Source organism: Anolis carolinensis, chromosome 3 (genome assembly GCF_035594765.1).
Source record: "Anolis carolinensis isolate JA03-04 chromosome 3, rAnoCar3.1.pri, whole genome shotgun sequence".
Lineage (NCBI taxonomy): Eukaryota > Metazoa > Chordata > Lepidosauria > Squamata > Dactyloidae > Anolis > Anolis carolinensis.
In genome coordinates, this window is record NC_085843.1 from 36,590,323 (window position 1) to 36,616,507 (window position 26,185).

Below are 26,185 nucleotides of genomic sequence, written 5' to 3' on the forward strand. Positions count from 1 at the left end.
TATAGCAAAATGCATTTATTCAGTAGAATCGACATCTTTTATAGGCACATGATCAGTAACTGTACATAAAGAGCTGAGCACTGCTTATGATATCAGAGTCATTCTTAGTTTCCTTCAAAAAAATTTCTGCAAAGAAACTCCAATCCACTATACATGTTATTATTTGCTCTTGAACATTTTGAAGACACAGGAACCCATCCCTTACTGAAACCACCAATAAAAAAATCAGTAGACTTCTTTAGACCATAAATCACAATAGCAGGAGGCATAAAATGGATTGTCAGGAACTTAGATGAATTTCATTGGGCTAACTGGATATAACTTGATGGTTCAAGTTAGGAAGGCATGGGGCAGGGTAAATCCCTGTGTTATTACTTATCAGTAAAATATTAAGATTGTGTGCCTTTTAATATTCAGCAGGACTGTAAGAGGCACACAAAATAGCCTATGTAAGGCAAATACATGGAGTTACTGAAAATAAGACACCAGGGAGAGCATGGTGACAAATAATATCAGAAGAGTCTCACTTGTAACCATCCTGCCAGCCAACCCAAGAGCCAATCCAGTCCCCGAGTTCGAAACAGCCCCCTCCCTTGAATTAGACAAAACAATCTTTAATGGTGTCATTTTGGTTGTACTTAAATAGCCTTTCATGAATTTCAGGTCTAGAATTCAGAAGTAGCCACATAAACAAAACTGGTTTCTGTGATGTCCAGAAACATACTTCTCATTCTGAGTCAACTGACAGCAAAATCAGCAAGCTAAGGGAACCATATTGCTTCCCTGTTGGAGATTTGCATATTGATCCCCAAAATATTTACTTGCAAGTATTTGTGTGAGCAACATACACAACTGAATTAAGTTATGATCTAACTTAACTTATGATTCATAACAAAAAGTCAGACAGCTGTTGGGTGTACTAGATAACATGTGTGAAGATTTCTCCATAAAAAATAATAATCGTGTTCTCATACAACAAATTAATGTTCCAGGAAGAAGGGACTTCTTCCTGAAATTTAGGCTTTTTACATACAAGCAGGGTTTATTATTTTCTGTGGAATAATTCACTTTGTGAAATCATAGCTGTAATCTGAAATTTGGACATTCTTTAGGAATGGCATTATCCAGTTGTAGTTGTGAAGAGAAATGATTATAGTCAAAAGAAATGAAGTGGCTTTAGGGTTTCTGCCACAGAAACCTTAAAACCACTTTATGGATATTTCAGATTCTCAGTAATTATTTTTCCTGAAATTCATGTGAATATGTATACTCCCAAGAAACAGCACATTTTCTATCCTTTTAGACAATCCAACACACTACTCAGAGTAGAGGGAATGAGTTATCTCTGACACTGTAAACATATATAGTTTGCATATATAGAGCATAAATGAGGGCAGTGCTTGAACACGGTGCACCATGTAGATGTCTAAGGAATCCTTGAGCGGATACATCATCACCTTTCACAATTCTTCTTCCAATGCTCGAGCCATTTTCCTAGTTTCTATCATATTTTGAACCTAAAGGCAGCAAAAAAAAATACAAGTGAGAAAGGAATCTAGTAGCACTGGAAGACCTCACAGAAGCTACTACTGCCATCCACTAATGATAGTTTGAGCTACCCTGAATCCCTATATTAGGAAAAAGGAAGGATAAATATAAAGTAAATAAAGGCTTTATGCACATTAACTTTTTACTGTACATTAACTTTCTTATGCACAAGTAAAAGAGCAGCCTTTTGTTCTTATGTGAACAGCAAATTCTGAAGGAAACCAGAGCAGGACTGTAGGGGGCCAGGTTTTGTCTCTTCCTTCATCTTGGCTGCAATCCGTACAAGAAATTGCATCTTCATGCCTCCAAGTGCTGCATTAGGGGAGTCTACTGTGAACGCTAAGTTCTTTCCATGGAATTCTACGCAGAAGGCACCATAGGGTTCTATACAGATAATATCACAATGAAATCTGATTACCCTATATATTCATGTATAAGTCTAAAAATTTTAGTAAAAAAAACAACACAAAACCCTCAGATGACTTATACGCAAATCAGTGTAAGTACTACCTTAATTCTTATTTTTTTAAAAAGGAGCCATCCCCTTCTCTGAGTAGAGTGGTGAAAGGGAAGAGTTCAGCGCATATCACTAGAACCTAAAAGAAGCATCAAACCCTAATACTTTTTGCTGTGATGCTACTTCTGTCTTTTTGAATATCAAGGCAAGGGAAATGGAAGTGCTGGCTAGGGGCAGCTATCTCGAGATGGCAAGGTGCTCCACGAGATGACCCTTGACTTATTCAGGGGTCATATCAAAATCCATAATTTTGGATGAAAATGGAGCAAAATACACAAAAAGATATTCCACCTAAACATTAGGAAGAAATTCCTAATGGCAAGAGATGTTCGGCAGTGGAATATGCTGCCTTGGTGTGTGGTTGAGTTTTATTCTCTGAAGGTTTTTAAGTAAATAATAATAATAATAATAATAATAACAACAACAACAACAATTTTATTTTTATATCCCGCCTCCGTCTCCCCACAGGGACCCGGCGGGCTAACATGGGGCCAAGCCCAAAAAAATCACAATAGAACAGAATGCATACATAAACACAAGAAAATGCATACATAAACACAACATCATTGATGAGTAATATTAAAACAGAGCAAAACAAATTTGTACACAATAACATAGTAAATGTTAAAATAGGAGGCCACCATTTAAAAGCAGAACAAAGATTAACCTAAAAACAAACTGGACCAAAGTGCAAGGAGTGTATATTGTAAACCTGATGGGTGAGAAAGTGCTACAGTAGTTAATGGGAGAATTGGAGGTGGAATAAACGGTGAACCTTGTGACGGAGGCGGAAGCAAGAGAAGTGCCTTCCTCGAAGATCGAAGAGATTGTGCAGGTTCATAGGGGGAAATGCGATCATGAAGGTAGATGGGTCCCAAACCATTTAGGGCTTTATAGGTGATAACCATAAATTGGTTATCTTTGAATAAAAAAATTATTTTGGTTATTGAATTGGGACCGGAAAATGAATTGGGACCGGAAAATTACTTGAATTGGGACCGGAAAATGACTGGAAAAGGCTGGATGGTCTTTGATTCTATTATCATGAGGCCCACTTATATGTTAGTATATAAGGTAGTTTCAGAAAGCAGACAGTATCATGCCATAAGGTAGCATCACATGTGGGTGCAAGCAGAAAGAGGTGCAAGTCCTTCCTCCGTTTACTTCCTGGCCATTTTAGTGCTTTAAAATAAATACTATCTCTCATACCCCCACACCCCCTCCTTTCTGCCTACATGCATGCAGTCACACACAGACACACATACATGTGTGTAAGCACAAACAAATTAATAACTTCCAGCAGACAGGGTTATTACTTCCCTAAGAACATTCAAAGTACTTACATGATTCTCTTTTGCATTTAGTATTCTTTTCCCAGAACTATACTAAAAAAACTTTGTCCTCAGCTCTAGGACTCTTTTTCAGAGAGGGAAAAAAGTTCTCAAGTGTCCTGGGAAGACCACGTACCTGTTTCAACATGAACTCTAGTGGTTCCTCGGGCTTCTCATACACCAGGTTTTCAGTGATCTCCTGGGAAAGACAGAAGTGATTGTTATACTTCTTTCCTGAAGTCTAATAATGAAAAGATCTAAAAATGTATTGCCACAGGCAAGGACGGCTTGGCTTTTAAGAAAGGACCAAAACAAGTTTTACTCTTCTTGAAACACATCCATCACACAGATAAACTAACTTTAGTATATAGTGGCTTTTAGCTACCATCATTTGAAATTTTAATATATTTCAGCCTGACTCTGATATGACTAGTTGAAAGTTGCAAGTTTAAAATGCTTCTGACAATACATTTGGCTCAGCTGCATTACAGACACACATTAGGTTTTAGTTATTTATATCCCTCCCAACCACAAGGGTCCTTAGAGTGGCTTAGTTATAACCTTATAAAAACAAAGCAAAACAAGAACAAAAGCATAACAGCTAAAACAGACCAGAAGTTACCATCAAAGCAACATTTTCTGCATCCAGGTTATAAAAGTAAAACATTTAAACACACACACATACAAACCAGGACACAATAGGTAGGTCAGTTTTGACTATTTTTCAGACTTCATAATCCAAAGTTTAGAAAGACTGGATCCCTTTTTGACTTTAGTGCTTTTCCTCTGACTTGTATTAAGCACACATTTGCATTACATCTGAACATGTTAATTAAACTTAGTTATCCAATCAAAATAACAAGCCAAAATCAACAAAAACATTTGTGTGCATTTCCAAGAAGCCCATATTTCACTTTCCACATGACAAAAATGGGGGGAGGGATGTATCATTCATGACAAACCAAAACAGAGACAACTCACCTGAAATACCTGCAGAATGTTATGTTTCTCCATGTATTGAAGAGAAACCTCAAAGGGGTCTTGATATACCTCAGGAATGGGCTCATCTGGGAATTCCTCCTCTGTGGTTGTAGCTGGTGGGGCCACCTGTTGTTCTGCTTCCTCATGTGCAGTTTCTTCATGTATCACTATCTCTTGTGCTGCTTCTTCATGTTCTGCTTCTTCATGTCCTGCTTCCTCATGTATCGCCCCCTCATGTGCTGGTTCCTGAGGCTGCGTAATTGTTTCTACTGATCTGACCAAACCACGTGGAAACTCGATTTTATTTTGAATAATCAAATTTCCAAGGGTTTCCACAGGTGAGTCATCATAAGCTGTTTCTATTTCTTCGTCCATGGCCAATACCATTCGAAGGAGTTGTGACTGAGGTCCAGATGAAGGAGAGGTGACTATAGGTTCTTCGTAATGCTCCTGCACCTCACTAATAGGAATATTTTCAGGCTGTAGCTTCAATACAAAGAATAAGAGAAGGTAAGAAGTAGTTATATGAATGCAACTTCTGATAGAACTTAGCTTCCCCCAATGCTCTTGCTGATTAAAAGGCGAACGAAGAAATATGGACCAGCACCTTCATGCCTGCCTGTTCCTTAGAATTTTTCCTCATATACCTGTTGAGAACCATAGCTTCCAAACAGTGTCACATACCCTTCTGAAACAGGAGGAAATCCAACATGCATGGTTACACATATGCTCTTTAAAAGCTACAGGAATATGCTAGCTTCCATTTTCCACAGCAAATTATATCAATTCTACCCCATGTACCCATTTTCCCCTCCTCCATTATTATTTTTCAAATTATTATCCCTTTCAGTGATAGGGCTAATCAGATATAAAATAAAATAACGCAAGAGTGGGGACATGTAATCTTCCAGATGTTGTTGGATAGTAAGTCTACCCAGCCTACCAAGATTGCTTGTTGTATGTATGTGTGTGTGTGTGTGTGTGTGTGTGTGTATATATATATATATATATATATACACACACACATACACACACACACACACACACACACACACACACATATGTGTTGCCTACATGCATATGGGAGTCCCCCAGTACCATCTTCTGGGCCACTTTGCTAATGTAGTTCCTTTCCTTCCTGGAGGGGAAAACTAAGAAGGTGGTGCTGGAAGACTCCTGTTCAACTACCTGTAGTGTTGTTCTCAATGGTATTGAATATACCAGTATACTGAGAGTCATCTGGATGACATCAATATACAGGTGCCATTCAACTCTACTACTCCTTTCCACCCCAAGCTAAGGAAATAACCTGATCCAAAACTAGTGCATACCAGCAAGAATTGAAGCCCATTACAGACCAGAAAAAGGTATTTCTGGTCAGTCGGCAGGTGGATTTTGCAATAGATTCAGTCTGTGTTAGATGGGGTTACACTTGTCCTGAATAGTCTGCACAAGTCCTAAGCTCAATGTTGACCTCAAGAACCAGATTTCTGCAGTGGCCAGTAGTACCTTCACACAATTAAGGCTTTTGGACCAACTATGCTAATTCCTTGAGATGTTGGATCTGGCCATGGTGATACATGCCACAGTTACATCCCATTTGGATTATTGTAACACACTACTTGGAGCTTTCTCTGAAGAGCGAGTGTTCAGAAACTTCAGCAGGTTCAAAAAGCTGCAGCCAGGTTTTTTATTGAGACTGGCTACAGGGAATGCACAACTCTCTTGATGCAACAGCTTCACTGGCTGTCAGTTTGTTTCTGGTACAAGTGTAACCTATAAATCCCTATATGGCCTAGGTCCATGTTTTTTGGCAGATTGTATCTCCCTGTATGAACTGGTTTGGGCTCTGGGCTCATCGGGATTTATAAGGGAGAATGGCCTTCCACACAGCTGTATAAAATCCACATTGAACTGGCTTATATGGCAGGGTGGACTCAGGGTCCTTCCAGGATCCTATCCCAAGATTTCTGCTTTAAACTGGATTATATGAGTCCGCATTGTCAGATAATCTGGGATAAACAGAAAACCTGGGATCAGATCCTGGGATATAGGGCCTGTCTAGAAGGGCCCTTAGATAATCCAGTTCAAAGCCAATATTGTAGATTATCTGCCTTGATATTCTGAGTTATATGGCTGTGTGGAAGGGCCCTAATAGTCTTTTAGGCTATTTATCATATGCATTCACTGATATACAGACATGGAAACTTCCCTAAGGAACATGTACATCTCTAGGGGCATTGTTATCATCTCATCAATTACATGTACATCATCATATATTCATTACAATTCATCTTCATTTTTAGCAGGCTTCTCTTTAGCTACACATATAGAAGAATTATCATCTTAAATAATGTAACTTAGGGCCCTTCTACACAGCCATATAACCTAGAATATCAAGGCAGATAATTTACAATATCTGATTTTAACTGGATTATCTGAGTCTACACTGCCATATAATCAAGTTCAATGTGGATTTTATATAGCAGCGTGGAAGAGGCCTTAGTTATTTGTCCACTAAGGCTGGGGTTCTCAATTTTTTTCAGCTGTTGAGCCCTTTTTGAGCAAAAGTTTATCATGGAACCCCAAGGAATGTGTGTATGTGTGTGTGTGTGTGTGTGTGTGTGTGTAAATGTAGTTTGCCCATGTCCGAGATATATATATATATGGGCAAACTTTTTGACGCATTACGTTTTCATATTTGACAGTCTGGCCGGGCCAGTGGCAAATGGATAGTGTTTGTTTGAACTAACTGGGAAAAAAAAAACATGAACAAATTCCTATGAACTTTGCACATATCTCGTTTGTAGTACAAAAAAGGGAAAGGGAAAGAAAAAACAATACAGTATTTAAAATGAAGCACTATGTAACCAACATAAATGTAACAGTATTTCAGTGGAAGACCTGAGGGGCACCCAGTCTAACCCTCTTCTGCCATGCAGGAAAAGCACAATCAAAGCACCCCCAACAAATGGCGACCCAGCCTTTGTAGTAGTAGTAGTAGTAGTAGTAGTAGTAGTAATAATGATGATGATGATTATGATGATAGGAGTAACCCCAGGGGCCATCTGTTGACGAGGAAAAGGTGATTTTTGGGGCAAAAAAGCCAAGGGGAAAAGGCTTTTGGGAGGGAGGTGGGGAGAGGAGGAGGAGCAGGAAAGAGGAGGGAAAGCTTGGAGGGGGAAGGGGAGGAGCACACTTTGAAAATGACTGCAGTAAGGAATACTCTTCAGAACTATACATCTCTAAACATGCATAACAGCCATCAACAACAATCATGGTAGGATATATATCTATTTAGCATAGTCTAAGGTTCATCTGCACTGTATAATTAATGCCATTTGACACCACTTTAATTGCCATGATTCAGTGCAATGGAATCATGAGAGTTGTAGTTTTAGAAGGCCTTTATCCAAAGAGTGCTGGTACCTTACCAAACTACAATTCCTATGATTCTATAGCATGGAGCCATCAGTTAGTGGCGCCAAACTCCATTAATTTTACAGTGTAGATACACTGCTAGCTGGGAGCAGCGATTCTCTCTTACCAGATATATCTGGGCAGTTAGCTAGGAATAATACAGCTGCTTACTATGAAGGAATTGGATGCTCAGCCTCTTGGCTTCTATCACTTCTCAGCTTGTTTTATATTTTTCCTGGTCTAATCAGCTGACATAGATTGTTTAATCAAAATAGAGACGGCTCACTATATTCCGTTGATGTAAACAATGAATCTATTCACTAGAGGTCACGTAACTCCATGTACAATTAACTACCATCAGATTGCATCAACTGGTATTCTTCAATGCAGCACCTATCTTGAGTTTATTTTCCAACAATATATCAGTTTTGTTTCTTATAATTATGTATAGTTATGTTGGCATCATGCCTAGAAATAGCCAGCATGTTAATTAACAAACACATATACACATTGTTTTCTCATGTATATTTTATATGCACATTATTTCAAGTTCCTAGTTTTAAAGTTTGCAAACTAGGACCCACATTAACATTCAGCCTGCACTAGTGCACATCATTCTAAGCCCTGCAGTAAAAGAATACACATAATGTTGTTTTTCAAAAAACAATGCATCTTCTAATGTAAGCAAAACTCAATCCCTGCGGGATTAAATGCTACATTAAACATTTTTGTTGTTAAATTTCAACTGAAAGTTTGAGATGTTGAGTTTCAGCTGAAAGCAGCTGTCTTTTCAAGACTACACAACTGCTTGGAAAGGAACTACTGCTAAGTGAGGGACTGCTCTCCTTCTTATATACTTATTATACTTAATTTATTGATCTATATATGTCCTGCACTACAGCCAAAGAACCCAGGGAGCATACAATAAAACCAGTTTAAGATACTAATAACAATAACTATAATTTAACAGACTAATTTAAATCAAACAATTCAAAAATAGTTAAAACACTTCTAGATAATACTAACCTCAGCACATATGCAAACTGGCTAAAATCAAACAGGCACCAAAGGCTTTAATAAAAAGCCATATTTTAACCTGACATTAGAAAGATTACCATCATTGGTAACAATCAGACCTGTGTGAAGGGGCTTTTTCTTAACTGGGGTGCCATGAGAGAGAAGACTTTCTTTGATGGTATCCACATGGCTCTCCTGGTAGATCTGCACATGCCTCAATTTGGCTCCATAAAGTTGTTTGGAGCAGTGTATTTGGTATGGTGGCATACTCTATCTATATGTTAATACCAATTTCTTTAATATCATATATTCAGCCAACATCTTTATTTTTAGACACACTTTAGAAGATATATGATACCTATTTTTGAAAACCTTCCAGGTGCTCTTTTCAACCTAACTTTCTATTTTATGATCAATGCACATGTATAATTTTTCTTACTGTTTTATACTTTAGGATTTACTACTGGACAAATGACCAGCCATTGCCAGAAGGGACAGACTTTCATCTGTGCTGACGATCATGCCATCACCACTCAAGCAGGAAACTTTGCAATGGTTAAACAGAAGCTCTCCGAAGCTTTAGATTCCCTTACTGCTTATTACGGGGGAACCAGCTGATTCCTAATCCATCTAAAATGCAGACGTGTGCTTTTCATCTTAAGACAAGCATTTCGAGCTCTGAGGATTACCTGGTAAGGAATCCCACTGAAGCATGGAAGCATACCAAAATACCTGGGAGTTACTCTGGACTGTGCTCTGACTTATTAGAAGCACTGCTTGAATATCAAGTGAAAAGTAGGTACTAGAAATAATATCATACGAAATCTGACTAGTACAATCTGGGGATCACAACCAGACACAGTGAAGACATCTGCTCTTGCGCTTTGATACTCTGCTGCTGAATACACATGCCCAGTGTGGAATACATCTCACCATGTTAAAACAGTGGATTTGGCTCTTAATAAGACATGCCACATTATCACAGGATGTCTATGCCCTACACCACGGGAGAAATTATACTGTTTAGCCAGTATTGCACCACCTGACATCCGTCGGGCAGTAGCAGCCTGTAATGAAAGGACCAAGGCATTGACATCTCTGGCCCATCCTCTGTTCGGATATCAGCCAGCATGCCAACACCTTAGAAATAGCTTTCTAAGATCTACAGAGGCACTCATAGGAATACCTCAGCAAGTGAGAGTCCAAAAGTGGCAGGTTAAAACTCGCAATGTCAATCAGTGGCTGATACCAGATGAGAAACTCCCCCCTGGGGACACAGAAGACTGGGAGACTTGGAAGGCACTGAACAGACTTTGCTCTGGAACTACGAGGTGCAGAGCCAACCTTAAGAAATGGGGCTACAAAGTGGAGTCCACAACATGCGAGTGTGGAGAAGAGCAAACTACAGACCACTTACTACCATTCAGCCTGAGCCCTGTCACATGCACAATGGAGGTAGCCAGATTTTGTTCATTTTCATGGTTTCCTCCTGTGTAGAGAAGCCATTGAAATCCACAAGAATGTGGACAATTTCAACAGAAAGGAGGAAACCATGAAAATGAACAAAATCTGGCTACCAGTATTATAAAACTCTAAAATCAGGACAGTAAATAAAGAACAACACTCAAAAACACTTAAAAAGGGGGGAATTTGACACAATCAAGGCTAGCTAATCACCTCCCAACAAAGGATTCCCCCAGGCAGGAAGCAGCCAAGCTTTGAAGCTGCAAGGCTATTCAATACCAATCAAGGTGGTTGGTTGCAACATTCACACTTGTCTCAGACTGACATGAGTTCTTTCTCCCACCCTGGACCTTCCACAGATATATAAACTCCTCTTGACTAGTTTCCAACAGACCTCACCACCTCTGGGGATGCCTGCCACTGATGTGGGCGAAACGTCAGGAGAGAATGCTTCTGGAACATGGTCATACAGCCCAGAAAACTCCCAGCAACCCAACATCACAATCATTTCATTCTGTAGTATCAATGTTTGTTTTATGTGTAAACAGAATATAAGTATATATAGTGTGATATATAGGTGAAAGGAAGATCGTAAAGAGAAGAGACACAAAATTTCAATTAGGGCTTTTCTTGAGGCTTGGCAATATGGAAAAAAATGTTAAGTACAGGTAGGCCTCAAGTTACGAACAAGACAGGTTCTGTAGGTTTGTTCTTGAAGTTGAATTTGTATGTAAGTGATTTTTTAAAAATATAACTTGAGACACACACACACTCACACATATATAGATATGCAGATAGATAAAAAGCTTTGGATAGCATAGGGAAGGGTGATGTGATGTTAGTTTTGCTCTTGTGCCCCCGTTCACCTTGCTTTCTGTGCCTGATAACTGGATATTGAAAAAAATTGGCTTGTTGCGGAAACAAGGATCAGTGATGAAGCTTCAGTGGAGATACCTTTTCCCCATGAAACCAATGCAAAGGGACGCTGGGATTGCATCTACACTGCAGATTTTTTTCATGTTTTTATTTATTCAAATAGACATACATTTGTGAGTGTTTGTTGCATTCAGTGAAATCTTCCATAATCATTTCTCAGATAATATATTTTCTTTAAGGGGTCACAGTCTTCTATTGCTGTTGCCCGCTTTTGGTCCAAAACTATTTAGCTGTTTGTGATTCCTTTATTTTATCACTTTTAAACTTATTTATTATGCAATGCTTTTGACACGAAATAAATAAATAAGTCTTCTATTTAAATAGTGCATATAAAGGTATCATAGGCTCCAAATTAATATCTGTTTCCTCCTTGTCTACAGTCTCATGGGTTCCCCTATGCACATTTTTAGATTAATTTTACATTGAGATGTTGAATCATTGGTTGCCATTCATTAACAAAGTTCTCTAAAGGTTCTCCTCTTAACATTACAGTTATTTTATCAATTATCAGCAAATCTATAATGTATTTTCCCATTCGTCTAAGGGAGGTATATCTAAGGTTTTCCAATATCTGGTATATACTATTCGAGCAGCCACTATCATGTATACTCTGCAGAAACAATGCAGTTTGACACCACTTTAATTTCCATGGCTTAATGCTATGGAATCCTGGGATTTGTAGTTTGGTGGGGCGCCTGCAGTGCACGCGTTGGCAGAGAAGGCTCAAGACCTTGTGAAACTACAACTCCCACGATCCCATAGCATTGGGCCATGGCAGTTTAAGTGGTGTCAAACTGCCTTATGGATCCCAATACAGGACAAGGAGGAAGATTCAAGCAACCAATCAGAACCTTTAAACGATGCTCGCAACACCCCTACCGACCAAGAGCCGCCCCACTTGTTGCAATTGGGGGCTAGGAGTCCCTCACCTGCCCCTCCATCGAGCCCTCTTCCTGCTCGGGCCCGAGCCCTTCCATCTTGGAAGAAAGCCGCGTTTCATCTCCCACCTGCCCAACCAGTGCTTTTTTGTTCCTCGGCGCGTTCCGTACAATGTCCTGGCAAAAGGCCGGCAAGAGGAGAGAACGCTATGGTCTCCATGGGAACCACTCCCTTCTTTCTATTGAATGCACCTGTCAGTCAAGCTAAGAAAGAATGTGGGGCGGGAAGAAGAACTCCGATACGTCCGCTGATTGGTGGCTGGCTTGGCATTTGTGAACCTACGCGGACATCTTTCGAATGGGCGGAAGTGCCTTGGACATGATTTCCTTGGAATAGATTTAGAGTCAGTCATGCAAAGCTTCTCAAGGAGAAATTTATTTTTTTTAACCATTTTTTCTAAATAGTCCACCATGGAGAGGGATCGCAGTGGCTGACGCACACTGGAAATTGCCTTAAGATTATAATGGAGCTCACTTTGGGAGAAAGGTATAGCTTCCTTTTTTTTCGTGTCAGGAGCGACTTGAGAAACTGCAATTCGTTTCTGGTGTGAGAGAATTGACCGTCTGCAAGGACGTTTTGATATTTTACCATCCTTGTGGGACTTCTCACATGTCCCCGCAAAAAAAAATTAGTATAGTATTTTTATAACCATATATATACTGGGTTGCTGTGAGTTTTCCTGGCTGTATGGCCATGTTCTAGAAGCATTCTCTCCTGACAGTTCGCCCACATCTATGGTAGGCGTCCTCAGAGGTTGTGAGGTTTGTTGGAAACTAGGCAAGCGGGGTTTATATATTTTGGAAAGTCCAGGGTGGGAGAAAGATCTCTTGTCTGTTTGAGGGAAGTGTGGATGCTGTAATTGACCACCTTGACAGGAAACAATCAGGGCCAGCTAACACCTCCCAACAAAGGAATCCCTCAGGCAGTTAGCAGCCAGGCTTTGAAGCTGCAAGGCTATTTAGTGCAAAGCAAGGTGGCCAATTGCAATATTCACACTTGCCAACAGACCTCACGACCTCTGAGGATGCCTGCCATAGATGTGGGCGGAATGTCAGGAGAGAATGCTTCTGGAACATGGCCATACAGCCCAGAAGACTCACAGCAATCCAGTGCCTTTGGCTATGAAAGCCTTTGACAACTTATAGACAGTGCCTGGGATCAACTTTAGAAATGAAGTAGTACAGCATTTTATTTTGCTCTATTTTTTAAAATACATTGAAAATACACATCACTGGATGCATTCTTAATGGAAACATTTTTATCAATACTGTATCTATCGGAGGGCAAGAGAAAGACTTTATGTACAGGTTTGGAGATATAAACTGTTGGGATATTCATTTGTTAATGTTAAAACAGTGGATCCCCCAGTGGTGCAGTGGATTAAACCACTGAGCTGCTGAACTTGCTGACCAAAAGGTCAATCGGTTGAATCAGGGGAGCGGGGTGAGCTCCTGCCGTTAACCCCAGCTTCTGCCAACCTACAAGTTCAAAAACATGCAAATGTGAGTAGATCTATAGGTACAGCTCTGGCGGGAAGGTAACGGCACTCCATGCAGTCATTCTGGCCACATGACCTAGGCGACGTCTACGAACAACACTGGCTCTTCGGCTTAGAAATGGAGATGAGCACCAGCCCCTAGAGTCGGACACGACTAGACTTAATGCCAAGGGGAAACTTTTACCTTTAACCTTTAATGTTAAAACAAGCAAATGTAAATAACCTGCTAATTATAAGGTGGAAGAAAAATCTTAAACTATAAAGAAACTGATAAAAGGGAAGAAGAAATTTCTCAAACTAATTTCTGTGAATATGTTTGTATTTTAGATCTACATGTAATTATAGAAGAGATATATGTTGGTAAAAGAAATTGTGTAGTTTATTGTGTTACTGTTGGTTAAGTATGTTTATGTATGCATATAAGTATTGCTGTGTTTCTTTGTGTTTTTTTCTGTTAAATTTTTAAAACGAAAAACAGTGAAAAACAACCACACATTACAAATACATCTTATTTATAGGCATTTTAAAAACAATGCATATGTATATCTTTAGTGAGGGTGAGGATGAAATCACATGTTTTCCACTTTTATACAAATCATGCTTCTCACTAGTTCCTACTGACTGTGGCCCCTTCTACACTGCCATATAAAATCTAGATTATCTGATTTAAACTGGATTATATGGCTGTGTAGACTCATATAATCCACTTCAAAGCAGATGATATGGATTATCTACTTTGATAATTTGGATTATATGGCAGTGTAGAAGGCGCCTGTGTTATCTATATCTAAATAGATGTAAAGGCCTTTCCACACAGCCATATAACCCAGAATATCGAGGCATATAATCCGCAATATCTGTTTTGAACTGGATTATCTGAGTTCATATTATCCAGTTCAGTGTGGATTTTATACAGCTTGGTGCAAGGGGCCTAAGACTCGTTGAACTGAATGGCACATGTATACTGTTGCAGTTCTATAGTGCAGTCCAATCCAGGCAGTTCAAAAAAGTGAATGCCATTATATATGAGGGAATTATTCCTAGGGAATTGTGTGTCACAATCCCAGCATTTATTTCCAATCAAACAAAAACAACAACCCAAACAAAAACAAGTAGTTTAGGAGACTGATTCAGAAAGTAATGGGCTTGCTTCTATTTATCTGTTAACGTGTAGCTCAAGTTATGCTCCTGTGGTCCTAAGGTGGTTCTGCACCATAGAATTAATGCAGCTTGACACCACATTAACAACCATGGTTCAATGATATGGGATCCTGGGAGTTGTAGATTTACGAAGTCTTTAGCCTTCTCTGCCAAAGAGTGCCAAACTACAGCTCACATGATTCTATAGCATTGAGTCAAGGCAGTTAAAGAGGTGTCAAACTACATTAATTCAACAGTGTAGCCTTAGTTCAGCATAGAATTCAAGTTGTTTTCCTTATTCATTTCTAAATGAACAGATGTGGTGTTCTTGTCCTTTTCAATTTCCAAGCCAGAGACAGAAAACAGAAATGCTTGTGCCTCCAACATTTCACAAATTAAAATGGGATGCATATGGTCAAGCAACAACAATGTGGTCAAGGTGGCAAAAGCAATTAATATGGAAAAACACACAAACTAGGAGAGGCTGCAGTAGTTTGCTTTAGCTTGAGCCCAAGGAGAAAGGTTAGATTCGGCCTCTTGTTTTTAGCCAAGTTCATGGAGTGGAAAGTAAATTTGCCATTGAACTCAGTAAGATGAAGACAAAGGGGGAAAATGGAAGAGAAGAAAGAAACTGGAGAAATTGAAAGAAACAGTTGAAAAAGTGTGCATTATGGAGGGTTAATTGGTCAAGTTTGAGCAGCTGGAGAGTGTGGAGTCCTGTATTGACATGGAATTGCAATGTCAAGCACCAGTCACCTCAGTTCAAAATATAGGGATGAAGATGTGTTCAAGAATGGATTCCCATGGAATTGGGGGTAACAAATACTTTTGTCACGTTAGAAATAGGATGCAACTGGTGCTTCCCAAACCACAAAACTAAGCCAGTAAAACCTCCAAACTGCCCCCAGAAATGGCAATATAAGATTAACATTGTGAAACACAATAATGAACTGAGATTTCTTTGTTTCGTTTTTTTAAATAAATGAGGCTGTAATAATAAAGTATTTAAACTGTCAACACAATGCTCAGTAAATCAAGGCTTTAGCAACCACAATAAACAAACATTGTGGCACACTGTAGTATGTCATTCAGATGCATGCACTATGTATGTTTCCTCAAAAGTAAATACAACTGAGATCAACTCTTGGTCTGATTTCTGAAATGATAATCTGGATTATAAATGTGTGTCAGTTTGTAACCATAATTTCTTCCTTGTCCCAGAGTCATTGAGTTCATTGATTTGGAACATGATTATCTGGATGATGGTAAGCAGTAATATCTTGGATATTGTGAATTTTCCTTCACAGCTGGCATTCGCTAATATATTGATATAGAAACCAATGGAATGTGTGCACATTTTTTTTAAAAAAACTTTGCAAATCAACATCATAGTTTATAATTAAAGAGTAGAAAGACCAAGTGCAAAGAATGTCTAGTTGTACATTTCCTGAATTTGTCCCTTAAGTTTAATCTAAATCCTGACTTTCTGGGATAGTAACATGTAGTTGCCACCTATTTGTAATTTATGCTGATATGAAGATTGTGTTACCAATATATCTCATAAATTGAATATCTTAACTAGAAATGGATAACCTATAGTAGTCCAGATTCTGTGGGTTTACAACTTGCTTTGGGCCTTTTTTAAACATAATTTTTTGTTCAAAAGTACAGAAATACCAAAATAAGACCATACAAAAATAAAAAAACTGCATTATTTGATCTGTGTAGATGTAAATAATGCAGTTTGAACTGCATTATTTAAGTGTACACAGACCAGATAATGCAATTTGGAACTGCATTACATATGGCAATGTAAGTGGGGTGTTAGTTCTCTCATATAGTTTAATGGCAGAGTTATAATAATATAAGACTTTACATTTTTAATGTTCCCTTCGGTTTCATTTTATTTTGTATTGATGTTAGTGTTCTCTTTCTTCCTCTTCTTTTTGGGCTTTTAAACAGCTTCTACTGTTTTAAAGTACTACTGGAAGAAAAGTAATTATGTAATGAATTATTAATATTTTTAATGTATACTTTACTTCTTAAAATAGTGAAACAGAAATTTATATAAAAAAGAAAAGCAATGCAATGATGAGATTAATAATCCTTTCTACAACCAACTATATTATGATATGGAAAAACTCCCAACGCTATTAAAAATGGATTTAGCCTATTGAAAAGGAGGAGGGATCGGAAAGTACTGCAACATAAAAGAAAAAGGGAGTTGAGAAATAAGTAGAGACATCCTTTACCTTATGAAAGCCTCCCAAAATCTTTCCTATCAACAGTCCCAAAACACATTCCCAGGTAAACTGTGCCTTTCAGTATCTGAAAGATATAATACAGTTCTAGAACTTAGGGAAGAGGCAGCTCAGAAATAAAGAAACAATGCTGGCATTGAGTGAGGTCATGATGAAGCATCACAAAGATTTGAGGGTGTCGTTGGCATTTCACATAGTCAGACCTCAGACACTCTTCTGTTGGGTAATTTATCTCTCCATCGGCTTGCTGTCTAGGAAGATGGCCATTGTAGTCCGATGCATGTGGATGGCACCACGTCGAGATAAGCTTTCTTAGAAACATACATGAGGAAGCCTCTTGTATTGGATTTGGATGACTAAGATTTGAATACTTACTCACCCATGAAACTCATTGAGTAACCTTGGGAATATCACATTCTCTCCACCTTAGGGGCAAAACCCCACTGAACAAATCTTACCTGGAAAACCCCATGAAAGGGTCTCCATATGTTAGAAGTGATTTGAATGTACACAACAATTAAATTTCCATAAATTGCTCTCGTTCTGGTAGCGGAATTCACAGTCATTTCTTATTGTTACAAAACATTGGGAATTGTAAATATGTTGCAGATCACCCACAGTTCTATCTGTTGATCTAGAACTATCTTCTGTCCACTGCTGCAGTACACACAAATATTCAATGAATTAATTAGATCTTTTGTCCTGTGCAATAACCATGCTAATTGTTAAAAACAAACATGAATATCAGTTTAGATGGAAGTTTTTTTTTTATCAAGGCTTGCTCCCTTGTTGGTTTTATTAAAGTTTGGTGAAGTAGATTAGATAAAAATGTATTTCATAAAATATGTCTGTTATAGTTGCTATGAGTGCTCTAAGAAAATAAAATAAGGCATATCAAAATACGATTAAAAATACAGATTACAAATGCAGATCTCTCCCAATATGAAACCATTGGGAGAGCTCATCCGGAGCTTTGGAGTTCCGTGCCATCTATATGCAGATGACACCCAACTCTAATTCTTGTTTCTACGTGGTGCCGAGGATGCTGTCCCGACCCTGAACCAGTGCCTGTCAGCTGTGATGGACTGGATGAGGAGGAACTAATTGAAATTGAATCCCAACAAGACAGAGGTACTACTGGTCAGTCTTAGGGCTGATCAGGGTATTGGATTACAATTTGTGCTGGATGGAGTAACACTCTCCTTGAAGGTGTAGGTGCAGGCTCACAGTCTGGCAGTCCTCCTGGACTCAGTGCTGACCCTGAACGCCCAAGTGTCAGTGGTGTTCAGGAGGGCCTTCACACAGTTAAAGCTTGTGCGCCAGCTGCACCCATACTTGAGAAACCTAATCTGGCCATGGTGGTACATGCCTTAGTCACATCCAGATTAGACTAGGGTAACACACTCTATGTGGAACTGCCCCAGAAGAATGTTTGGAAACTGCAACTGGTACAAAAGTTAGCAGCTAGACTACTTATAGGAGCGGGATATAGGGAAAGAACCATCCTGCTCCTGAAGCAGCAACACTGGCTGCCAGTTTGTTTTTGGGCACAATTCAAGGTGCTGCCTTTATCCTAGACAAGAGAGAGGGGAGGCCTTTTTGGTGGTGGCCCCATGGCTCTGGAACTCCCTCCCCAAGGAGGCACGTTCGGCCCCCTCATTGTTGGCCTTTCATTCCCAGGTGAAAACGTTTTTATGGAAGCAGTCTTTCCTCAAAAACATACAACAGCAGCCATCTCAGCCAGACATGACGCATATGGCCAATGACTTGCAGCTCTGGGTCGTTTAGTTTAGTGCATAATGTTTTAATTTTTTAGGATAGCCTCACTGGCCTGAGGCATAGGGTTTTTAATATAATGTTATATGTGATTGTTTTTATGTTTGTTTATATTTATGTAACTTGTGTTTTATTCAATGTCTGGATTTATTGTTTACATGTTGGTGGGTTGGATGACTGGGTAGATGGGATGATTGTTTTTCTGTATTATGTAGTTGTCTTTTTTTGCATTTTGCATGCCACTTTGAGTCTCAGAATTGGGACAAAAGTGAGATAAAAGTACATGAATAATAATAGTAATAATAATCATAATAAAGATGCTCACATTCATGATTCAGCTCCTTTAACATTTGTTTAAAACATTTTTTGTCCTACTCAGCCAAAACAGGCTCCTAAACCAGCATACAATGATCAATAATAAGACATTTCTATAAGCGATGCACTTTTAAATCCCACTGATTTCAGCAGGATGGATTTAAACATGTGATTAATTCTCCTATTAAAATAAATGGCATCTAAAAGGGCTTAAATTTGGCTTGATCGTGCCAGATATGTTTTATTTATGTCATTTCATTTATAACAAATCTAACTGTCCTCTGGTTCTGGGACAGAAGCCAAAACTAACTGTTCCCTTTCTTGACTATACTTCATACATATTTCTATTCGTACATCATGTGAAAGCTGAAAACGATGGTTGTAATAACATAGAATTCAATTGTATTAATTTTATATGTGTTTTGAAATAACATAAGTATGTTTGTTTCCGTTTTATCAGATAGATGCTTTGGATACTTGAAGCCAAATTGTGACCAGTTAATTGACATTTAACAGCCCTCCCCATAAAAGGTTTTCTAGATCCCCTTTCCCTTGTAATTCTATTTGCTGTATTCCTATTCACCAGGAGAGAGCACTAGATGCTCATAACTTGTGTCTCCAAGAATTACACTTGAAATGGACTGAAACTGACAGGCACCATGTTCCTCCAGCTCCCCATCTCGGTTTTTTAATGTCCTTAAAAGTCTGGACTGTGTCAGCCTTTTAAAACCAACTTGCCATTTTGGTAATTTAAAAATCTGTTTCCAAGCATTGCCAGAAATATTACATCTCATTTTTTCTCTGAATCTGTTCTCTATTCTTAATTTTACAATTGTGTGTGTGTGTGTGCTTTTGAAAGAGAGAGAATAGCCCTGAGAAATCTTAAGTATTAAACATATATTCAGAACAACAGCCTAAGTATGAATCATAGTTCTTCACCCAAGTTTTGGGGCTCAGTAACCACAGCTTAACTCCCTTCTAGTAGGTTATGAATTTCTGTGCACTGTTTTATCATGCTAGATTACTTAAAATCATTTTATAATTGCTCAATATTGCTTTGTTGTGATATAAGGATATGGTATACATGTGTTAATAAATAAAGCAAGAAAAGAAATAATGAAAAATCAAGAATGACATTGATGACCGAGGCGCCAGCTTTCAAGTTGATTTAAACCCGCAGCGGAGAGTTCCGCAGATCCATCACCAAAGGAACGGAGCGGGACCGCAGCAGACTATTATTAAAAGATTTTTTTTTCTTCTTCACTTTCCCCTTCCCTGAACTATGTAACAAATCCCCCCAATAAAAGTAGCATTCATTTTTAACAGTAACACTCTCTACCTGGTTATTTTGTGTCTTTCCCTGACTCCTTCCTTTGCACGCAATCTCTCTCTCTCTCTCTCTCTCTCTCTAACCCGTCCGTCCTTTTAACTCTGGCTGAGGCTCCTCCGCCATAGGTTAATACGGCGGGCGATACAAATTGGCTCATATCTTTATCAAAATTACCCCTAGCACACTCCTCTTTTAGTCCTAACCCTTCCTAAGGCTCCTGACTCAAGGACCACCAGCGGAACCAAAATCGGTCCAGTTCTCGGCACCTCATCAGCTGATTGTCAAACGGAACCGATTGCTCTTTTCAAGCCAGACTGCTCTCTTCCAACCTTATCCCGGACTTTCCTCTCCCCGCGACCCGCGGGATGGTTTTTTTTAAGAGATCACTGGTCCCTTTCTGTGAACTGTGGATGGGGAATCGCTCTCCCGCTGGGGAGACATAGTTCCCCAAGGACCTTCACCCTCTCTACAGCTGCCAGGAGGGTGCCTGGTCGGGCGCCCTCCACGTTTCATTTACACCTTCATAATTTTATGAATGAGAAGAACACTCTTCCCCGGACCTACTCCTGAACTTATGAAATCCTATTGTCAGGCTCACTTCAAAGGACCAGTCTGAACGCAGATCAAAGATAGCTGCTCTCAAATCCAATCTTTATTGAAGAATACATGACTTTGGAAAAGTCGAGAATGACCTAATGTTTACATACATCTAATTTTATCACTTCTGATGCAACGTAATACCACACGCAAATATCATCATCAAATCCCACCCCCTGGATCACATTACTACCATTCCCACACACTATATCAATTATAATTGTTTATACTTTCAACCCTGAGTTCCCAGGCTCATTTTATCTTCTTCCGCCAGGTGCTTGCAGGATTGTTTATGTTATGAAGTCAGATTCAGGGCTTGGAAATTCAGCCCTGGGATCTGGCTCCATGACAATGCGCCCTCGTTTTCTTCGTCCTCCTCTTCGGTTCTTCTTTCATCATAGTTCTGAAACAAATCAAACAATAACTCTATGTGTCCATTTTGTCCAAAGTCCCCATATACTTTTTCAGTAAGCTGCGATGGAATACTGGGTGTATTTTCCCTAAACTTTTTGGCAATGCCAACTGGAAAGTTACTTCATTGATAACACCCTGTATTCTGAATGGTCCAATATATTTGGGGCTCAGTTTTCTTGAAGGTAGCCCCAATTTGATGTTTTGGGTACTTAACCACACTAGATCTCCTTTATCTAATTTATCGCCTTCCACCCTCTTTCTGTCTGCGAACGCTTTATACTTTTTGTGTGCTTCCTTTAAGGATGCAGTCACTTGACTCCAGCATTCTAGCATTTGCGTTTTCCATTTCCCTGCCTCTGTTTCCTCATTTTCTGTCCATCTTGGCAACTGGGGTAAAGGCTGTATTTCATATCCGTAAACTACTTCAAAGGGGGTTTTATTTGTTGCTGAATGTATAGTCGAATTAAAAGCTAGTTCCGCAAAAGCCAACCACCTAGACCAGTCATTTTGTCTCATGTTAGAGTACATTCGAAGGAACTGCCCAAGCGTCTGTTGAGTACGTTCTACCGCCCCGTTTGTCATGGGGTGAAAAGCAGAACTTAGACTCCTTTCTGCTCCTAGCATTTCCAAGAATTTTTCCCAAAATTTTGCTGTGAATTGTACTCCTCTGTCACTGACCACTCTACTGGGACATCCATGCAGTTTGTAAATATGATTTATGTACAGTTCAGCTAGTTTCTCGGCCGATGGTAGTTTAGTCAGCGCTATAAAGTGGGCCTGTTTAGAAAACAGGTCTAATACTGTCCAAATATAACGATGTCCTTTGCTAACCGGCAGTTCCCCCACAAAGTCCATAGCTACACATTCCCAAGGCCTGGTAGGTTCCGCTACCGTTTGTAATAATCCCATAGGCTTCCCTCCTCTCGATTTATTTCTGGCACAATCATCACATTGAACAACATGATTCTTTATGTCCTTCCTCATTCCTGGCCACCAACAATGTTTTGCTATTGCCTTTGTTGTTTTTGTAATTCCTGCATGACCAGCGCTCTGGTTGTTGTGAAAACGATGCAAAATCTTAATCCTTAATATTTCTGGGATATACAGTTTCTTGTTTACAAACCAAAATCCCCCCTTCTGCTCCCCCTTTTCTGCGTTGGACGCGATCCATTGATCTCCTTCATAAGACTGTTTCAGTTCATTTCCCCAATTATCTTCCCCGCCGAGTTCAACAAAAGCCGTGTTCTCCTTTTGGGTTTGTGCTCTTGTCCTGACAGCTAAGCCCCATTGTTTGTCAGAGAATATTGTCCCCTCTTTTGCTGTGGTTGTGCCTTCGTGTTGAGGCATGCGTGAAAGAGCATCTGCCAAGACATTCTGCTTTCCTTGAAAAAACTTTAATTGGAAATCGAATCTGCTGAAGTATTGCGCCCATCTAATTTGTTTGGGAGATAATTTTCTAGGAGATTTTAAATACTGGAGGTTCTTATGGTCAGACCAAATTTCAAATGGGATTCCGCTTCCTTCGAGGAAGTGTCGCCAGCATTCTAAGGCTTTTAATATGGCTAATGCCTCTTTTTCCCATATTGGCCAACTTTTTTCAGTTTCGCTGAACTTCCGGGACAAATATCCACAGGGTTTTAAGTTCCCATTTTGATCTTTTTGCAATAGTACTGCCCCGTACGCACAGTCTGATGCATCGCAATGGATTATGAAAGGGCTCCTGATATCGGGGTGTTTTAGGATGGGTCCTTCTGTGAAGCATTCTTTTAGGGTTTCGAATGCCTTTTGGCATTCTGGCGTCCAACTCAGTTTGGCGCCAGGGGCTTTCACTTTTGCTGTCTCCCCTTTCCCTTTTGTTTTTAAAAGTTCAGTAAGGGGTGCGGTTATTTGCGCGAAGCCTTTTATGAAGGGTCTGTAAAAATTTGCAAACCCCAGAAATGATTGCAATTGCCTCCTTGTTTGAGGCACTCCCCATTCTTTCACATCTGATACTTTAGCTGGATCCATAGCTAACCCTTCTGGAGATATCCGATACCCCAGAAAGTCAATTTGAGTTTTATTAAATTCACATTTGGACAGTTTTGCGTACAGCTTTGCTTCCCTTAGTCTCTGCAAAACTTCCCGGACCAATTTTACGTGCTTTTCCTTATCTTCATTTACAATCAAGATATCATCAAGGAATATGAATACCCCTCTGTACAACAATGGGTGTAGTATTTCATTTATAAGCTGCATAAAGCAACTGCCTCCATTTTTTAAACCGAAAGGCAAAATTTTATATTCAAAATGGCCGAATGCGCAGGAAAATGCAGTTTTCCAAGTATCCTCCGGTTTGATTCTTAATTTATGGTACGCTTCAATTAAATCCAGTTTAGTAAATATGCTCCCTTTCTTCAATACGGTAATTAAATCCTTTACTAAGGGCATAGGGTATTTATTGTCCTTAGTAATTGCGTTTAAATTTCGATAATCAATGCACAATCGTAGGGAGTTGTCTTTCTTTCTCCTAAATAACACTGGGGCCCCGAGAGGAGAATTGGATGGCTTAATGAAGCCTCGCGCCAGGTTTTTATCAATATATTTCCTCAATTCCTCCTTCTCCTGCACAGACATGGGATATACTTTTGGTTTTGGTAGGTTTGCTCCTGGGGTTATTTCAATTTCTACTTCTATATTCCTTTTGGGAGGCAATTTACTGGCCTCTTTCTGATTGAAAACATCCACAAAGTCTCTGTATTCAGGTGGTAATAGCTGTGGGTCTATTTCACCTGCTTCATCTTCCTCGTCCTCCTCTTCTGCAATTTTGCTTATCTCCCATTGCGTCTGCTGTTCTTTGAATGCTAGGCTCTTTCCTCTCCAATCTACTTCAGGATTTGCCTGTTCGAGCCATGGTATCCCTAATATTACGTGGTATGTGGCAATAGGGGCTATCACAAAGGATATTCTTCCTTCCCATTTGCCTATTTTACATGGGACCCCCCGTATTTCCTTTGTTGATACTTCCCCAGCAGCGACTGATCCATCTAGCTGCGAAAATGCAATTGGGGAGTCAAGCGCCATCTGCTGACATTTCAGCGCTCCTGCTAATTCCGGAGTTATAATATTTCTAGAACAACCACAATCCACAAATGCCTTGCAGGTGGCCCGATTTTCTAGCCCCGAGAGGCAGATTGGCACTACTATCATGCGTTTGTCCCGACTCACCAATTTTTTTGAAGATTCTGGGGCCTGCACCTCCTCTTCCGCGCGCCTCCCGGTTGCTGGCTTGGGCTTTGGGGGTTTTGGCGGCTCCCCCTTCCGGGCCCAGCATTCCGCTGCCCGATGGCCCGTCTTCCCACATACAAAGCATCCCGGTTTAGGTTTGTTGTCGTCTCCTCTGGAGGGAATCCCCGGCCTCCCTCCGGGTCTTTCCTGCTTCCTCGTTTCTCCTCGACCTCTCGCCACTGGTCTTTGCTGGCCGCTGCTGCTCCTGAAGCGCTTTACTTGGGCCAGGGTGGATTCGACGCGCCCCGCTAGTTGAATCCATCCCTGGAGCGTTTCGGGGTCATCTCTGTGCGCTGCCCAGCTGAAAATCTCGGGGCGTAGTCCCTCTTTAAATAACTCCACTTTGGTCACTTCAGACCACTCTGGTACCCTTTCCGCGAGGTGGAGGAATTCCTCTGCGTACTCGGGCACTGTTTTGTCCCTCTGCTTTATTCCTTTCAGCTGGTCTCGAGCCCTCAATTGCTCTAGCCGGTCTCTGAACCGGTTTTCCAGTGCGGCGAGGAAGCGGGGCACTGACCTCAGGCATGGGTCGCGTCTGGCATGTAGTTGCACATACCAGCTGGCTGCTCCTCGCTTCAGTGTGTTGCCGATGGCTCGAACCCTGCTTGCTTCGGAGGGGAATGTGTGTGCATTGTCTTCCATGTATCCTCTGATGCTAATTAGAAAAAAGTTCAGTTCATCTGATTCCCCTCCGTATTCTAGTTTGAGATCTTCCCTTCTTGGCATCCATTCTGCGGCCCGTTGATGCTGTCTGGGAGGCATGGGGAAGGGTTGCATCAGGTTTCCTCGGGCGGCTCCTTGGAACACGCCGCGCCCCACTCCGGTGGTCATTCTGCGCGGCTCCCGAAAGTCTGCCGCCGCTGTCGGCCCTTCCACCCATCCGCATACTGGCCTCGCTGTAGCCCCCTCATCTCGCCTTTCCTCGTCGTACGGCACATCCTCCTCCTCTTCCTGGATCCCCCGCTCCTCTCCGCCTTCGTCTGCAAATCCACTGGACCCGATCCCTGGCCCCAGTGGCCTTTCCACCCCGACGCCCATTCGGGGGGTTGGGAGCTCTGTTGGGGATGGCGGCCTCAGAGTTCCCAGAGCTCGCTGGCGCTCCACTTCGCGCGCCATTCTGTCTCGGACCTCCAGCTCCTGCCAGTATTCCTCATCTCCCTCGTCCCTTGCCGCCATGGGACTCTGCGTTGACGCTCGCTGGCCCCTCTGGCTCCAATCTCCTTCTTTACTTGGCTCTCTCTCGGCGCCATATCGGATGGGCTCCTTTTGGAGATTCTCTTCCAATAGTGGCACCAACCTCCCCACGGTTTCCGATAGCCTGGATAAATTAGTTTCCAGGATGGATAACCGCAGGGCCACGGTCTCCGGCATACTTCCTCCAGATCCCCAACTGGTTTCTGCAGCCGCAGAGACGCCTCTTCCTCCCCTGGGAATCCT

At 40.6% G+C, this 26,185-nt stretch overlaps 1 protein-coding gene across 1 annotated transcript; it reads right to left on the reverse strand.

Moving 5' to 3' along the window:
* tex55 (testis expressed 55) lies at nt 1-12,292 on the reverse strand. The gene is made up of 4 exons (XM_008107886.3): nt 12,144-12,292; nt 4,378-4,863; nt 3,533-3,595; nt 1-1,517 (listed from the first exon to the last, which is right to left on the reverse strand). The coding sequence occupies exons 1-4, from the start codon at nt 12,189-12,191 to the stop codon at nt 1,461-1,463; spliced, it is 654 nt and encodes a 217-aa protein (XP_008106093.1). The 5' UTR covers nt 12,192-12,292; the 3' UTR covers nt 1-1,460.
* Nucleotides 12,293-26,185: the final 13,893 nt, after the last annotated feature.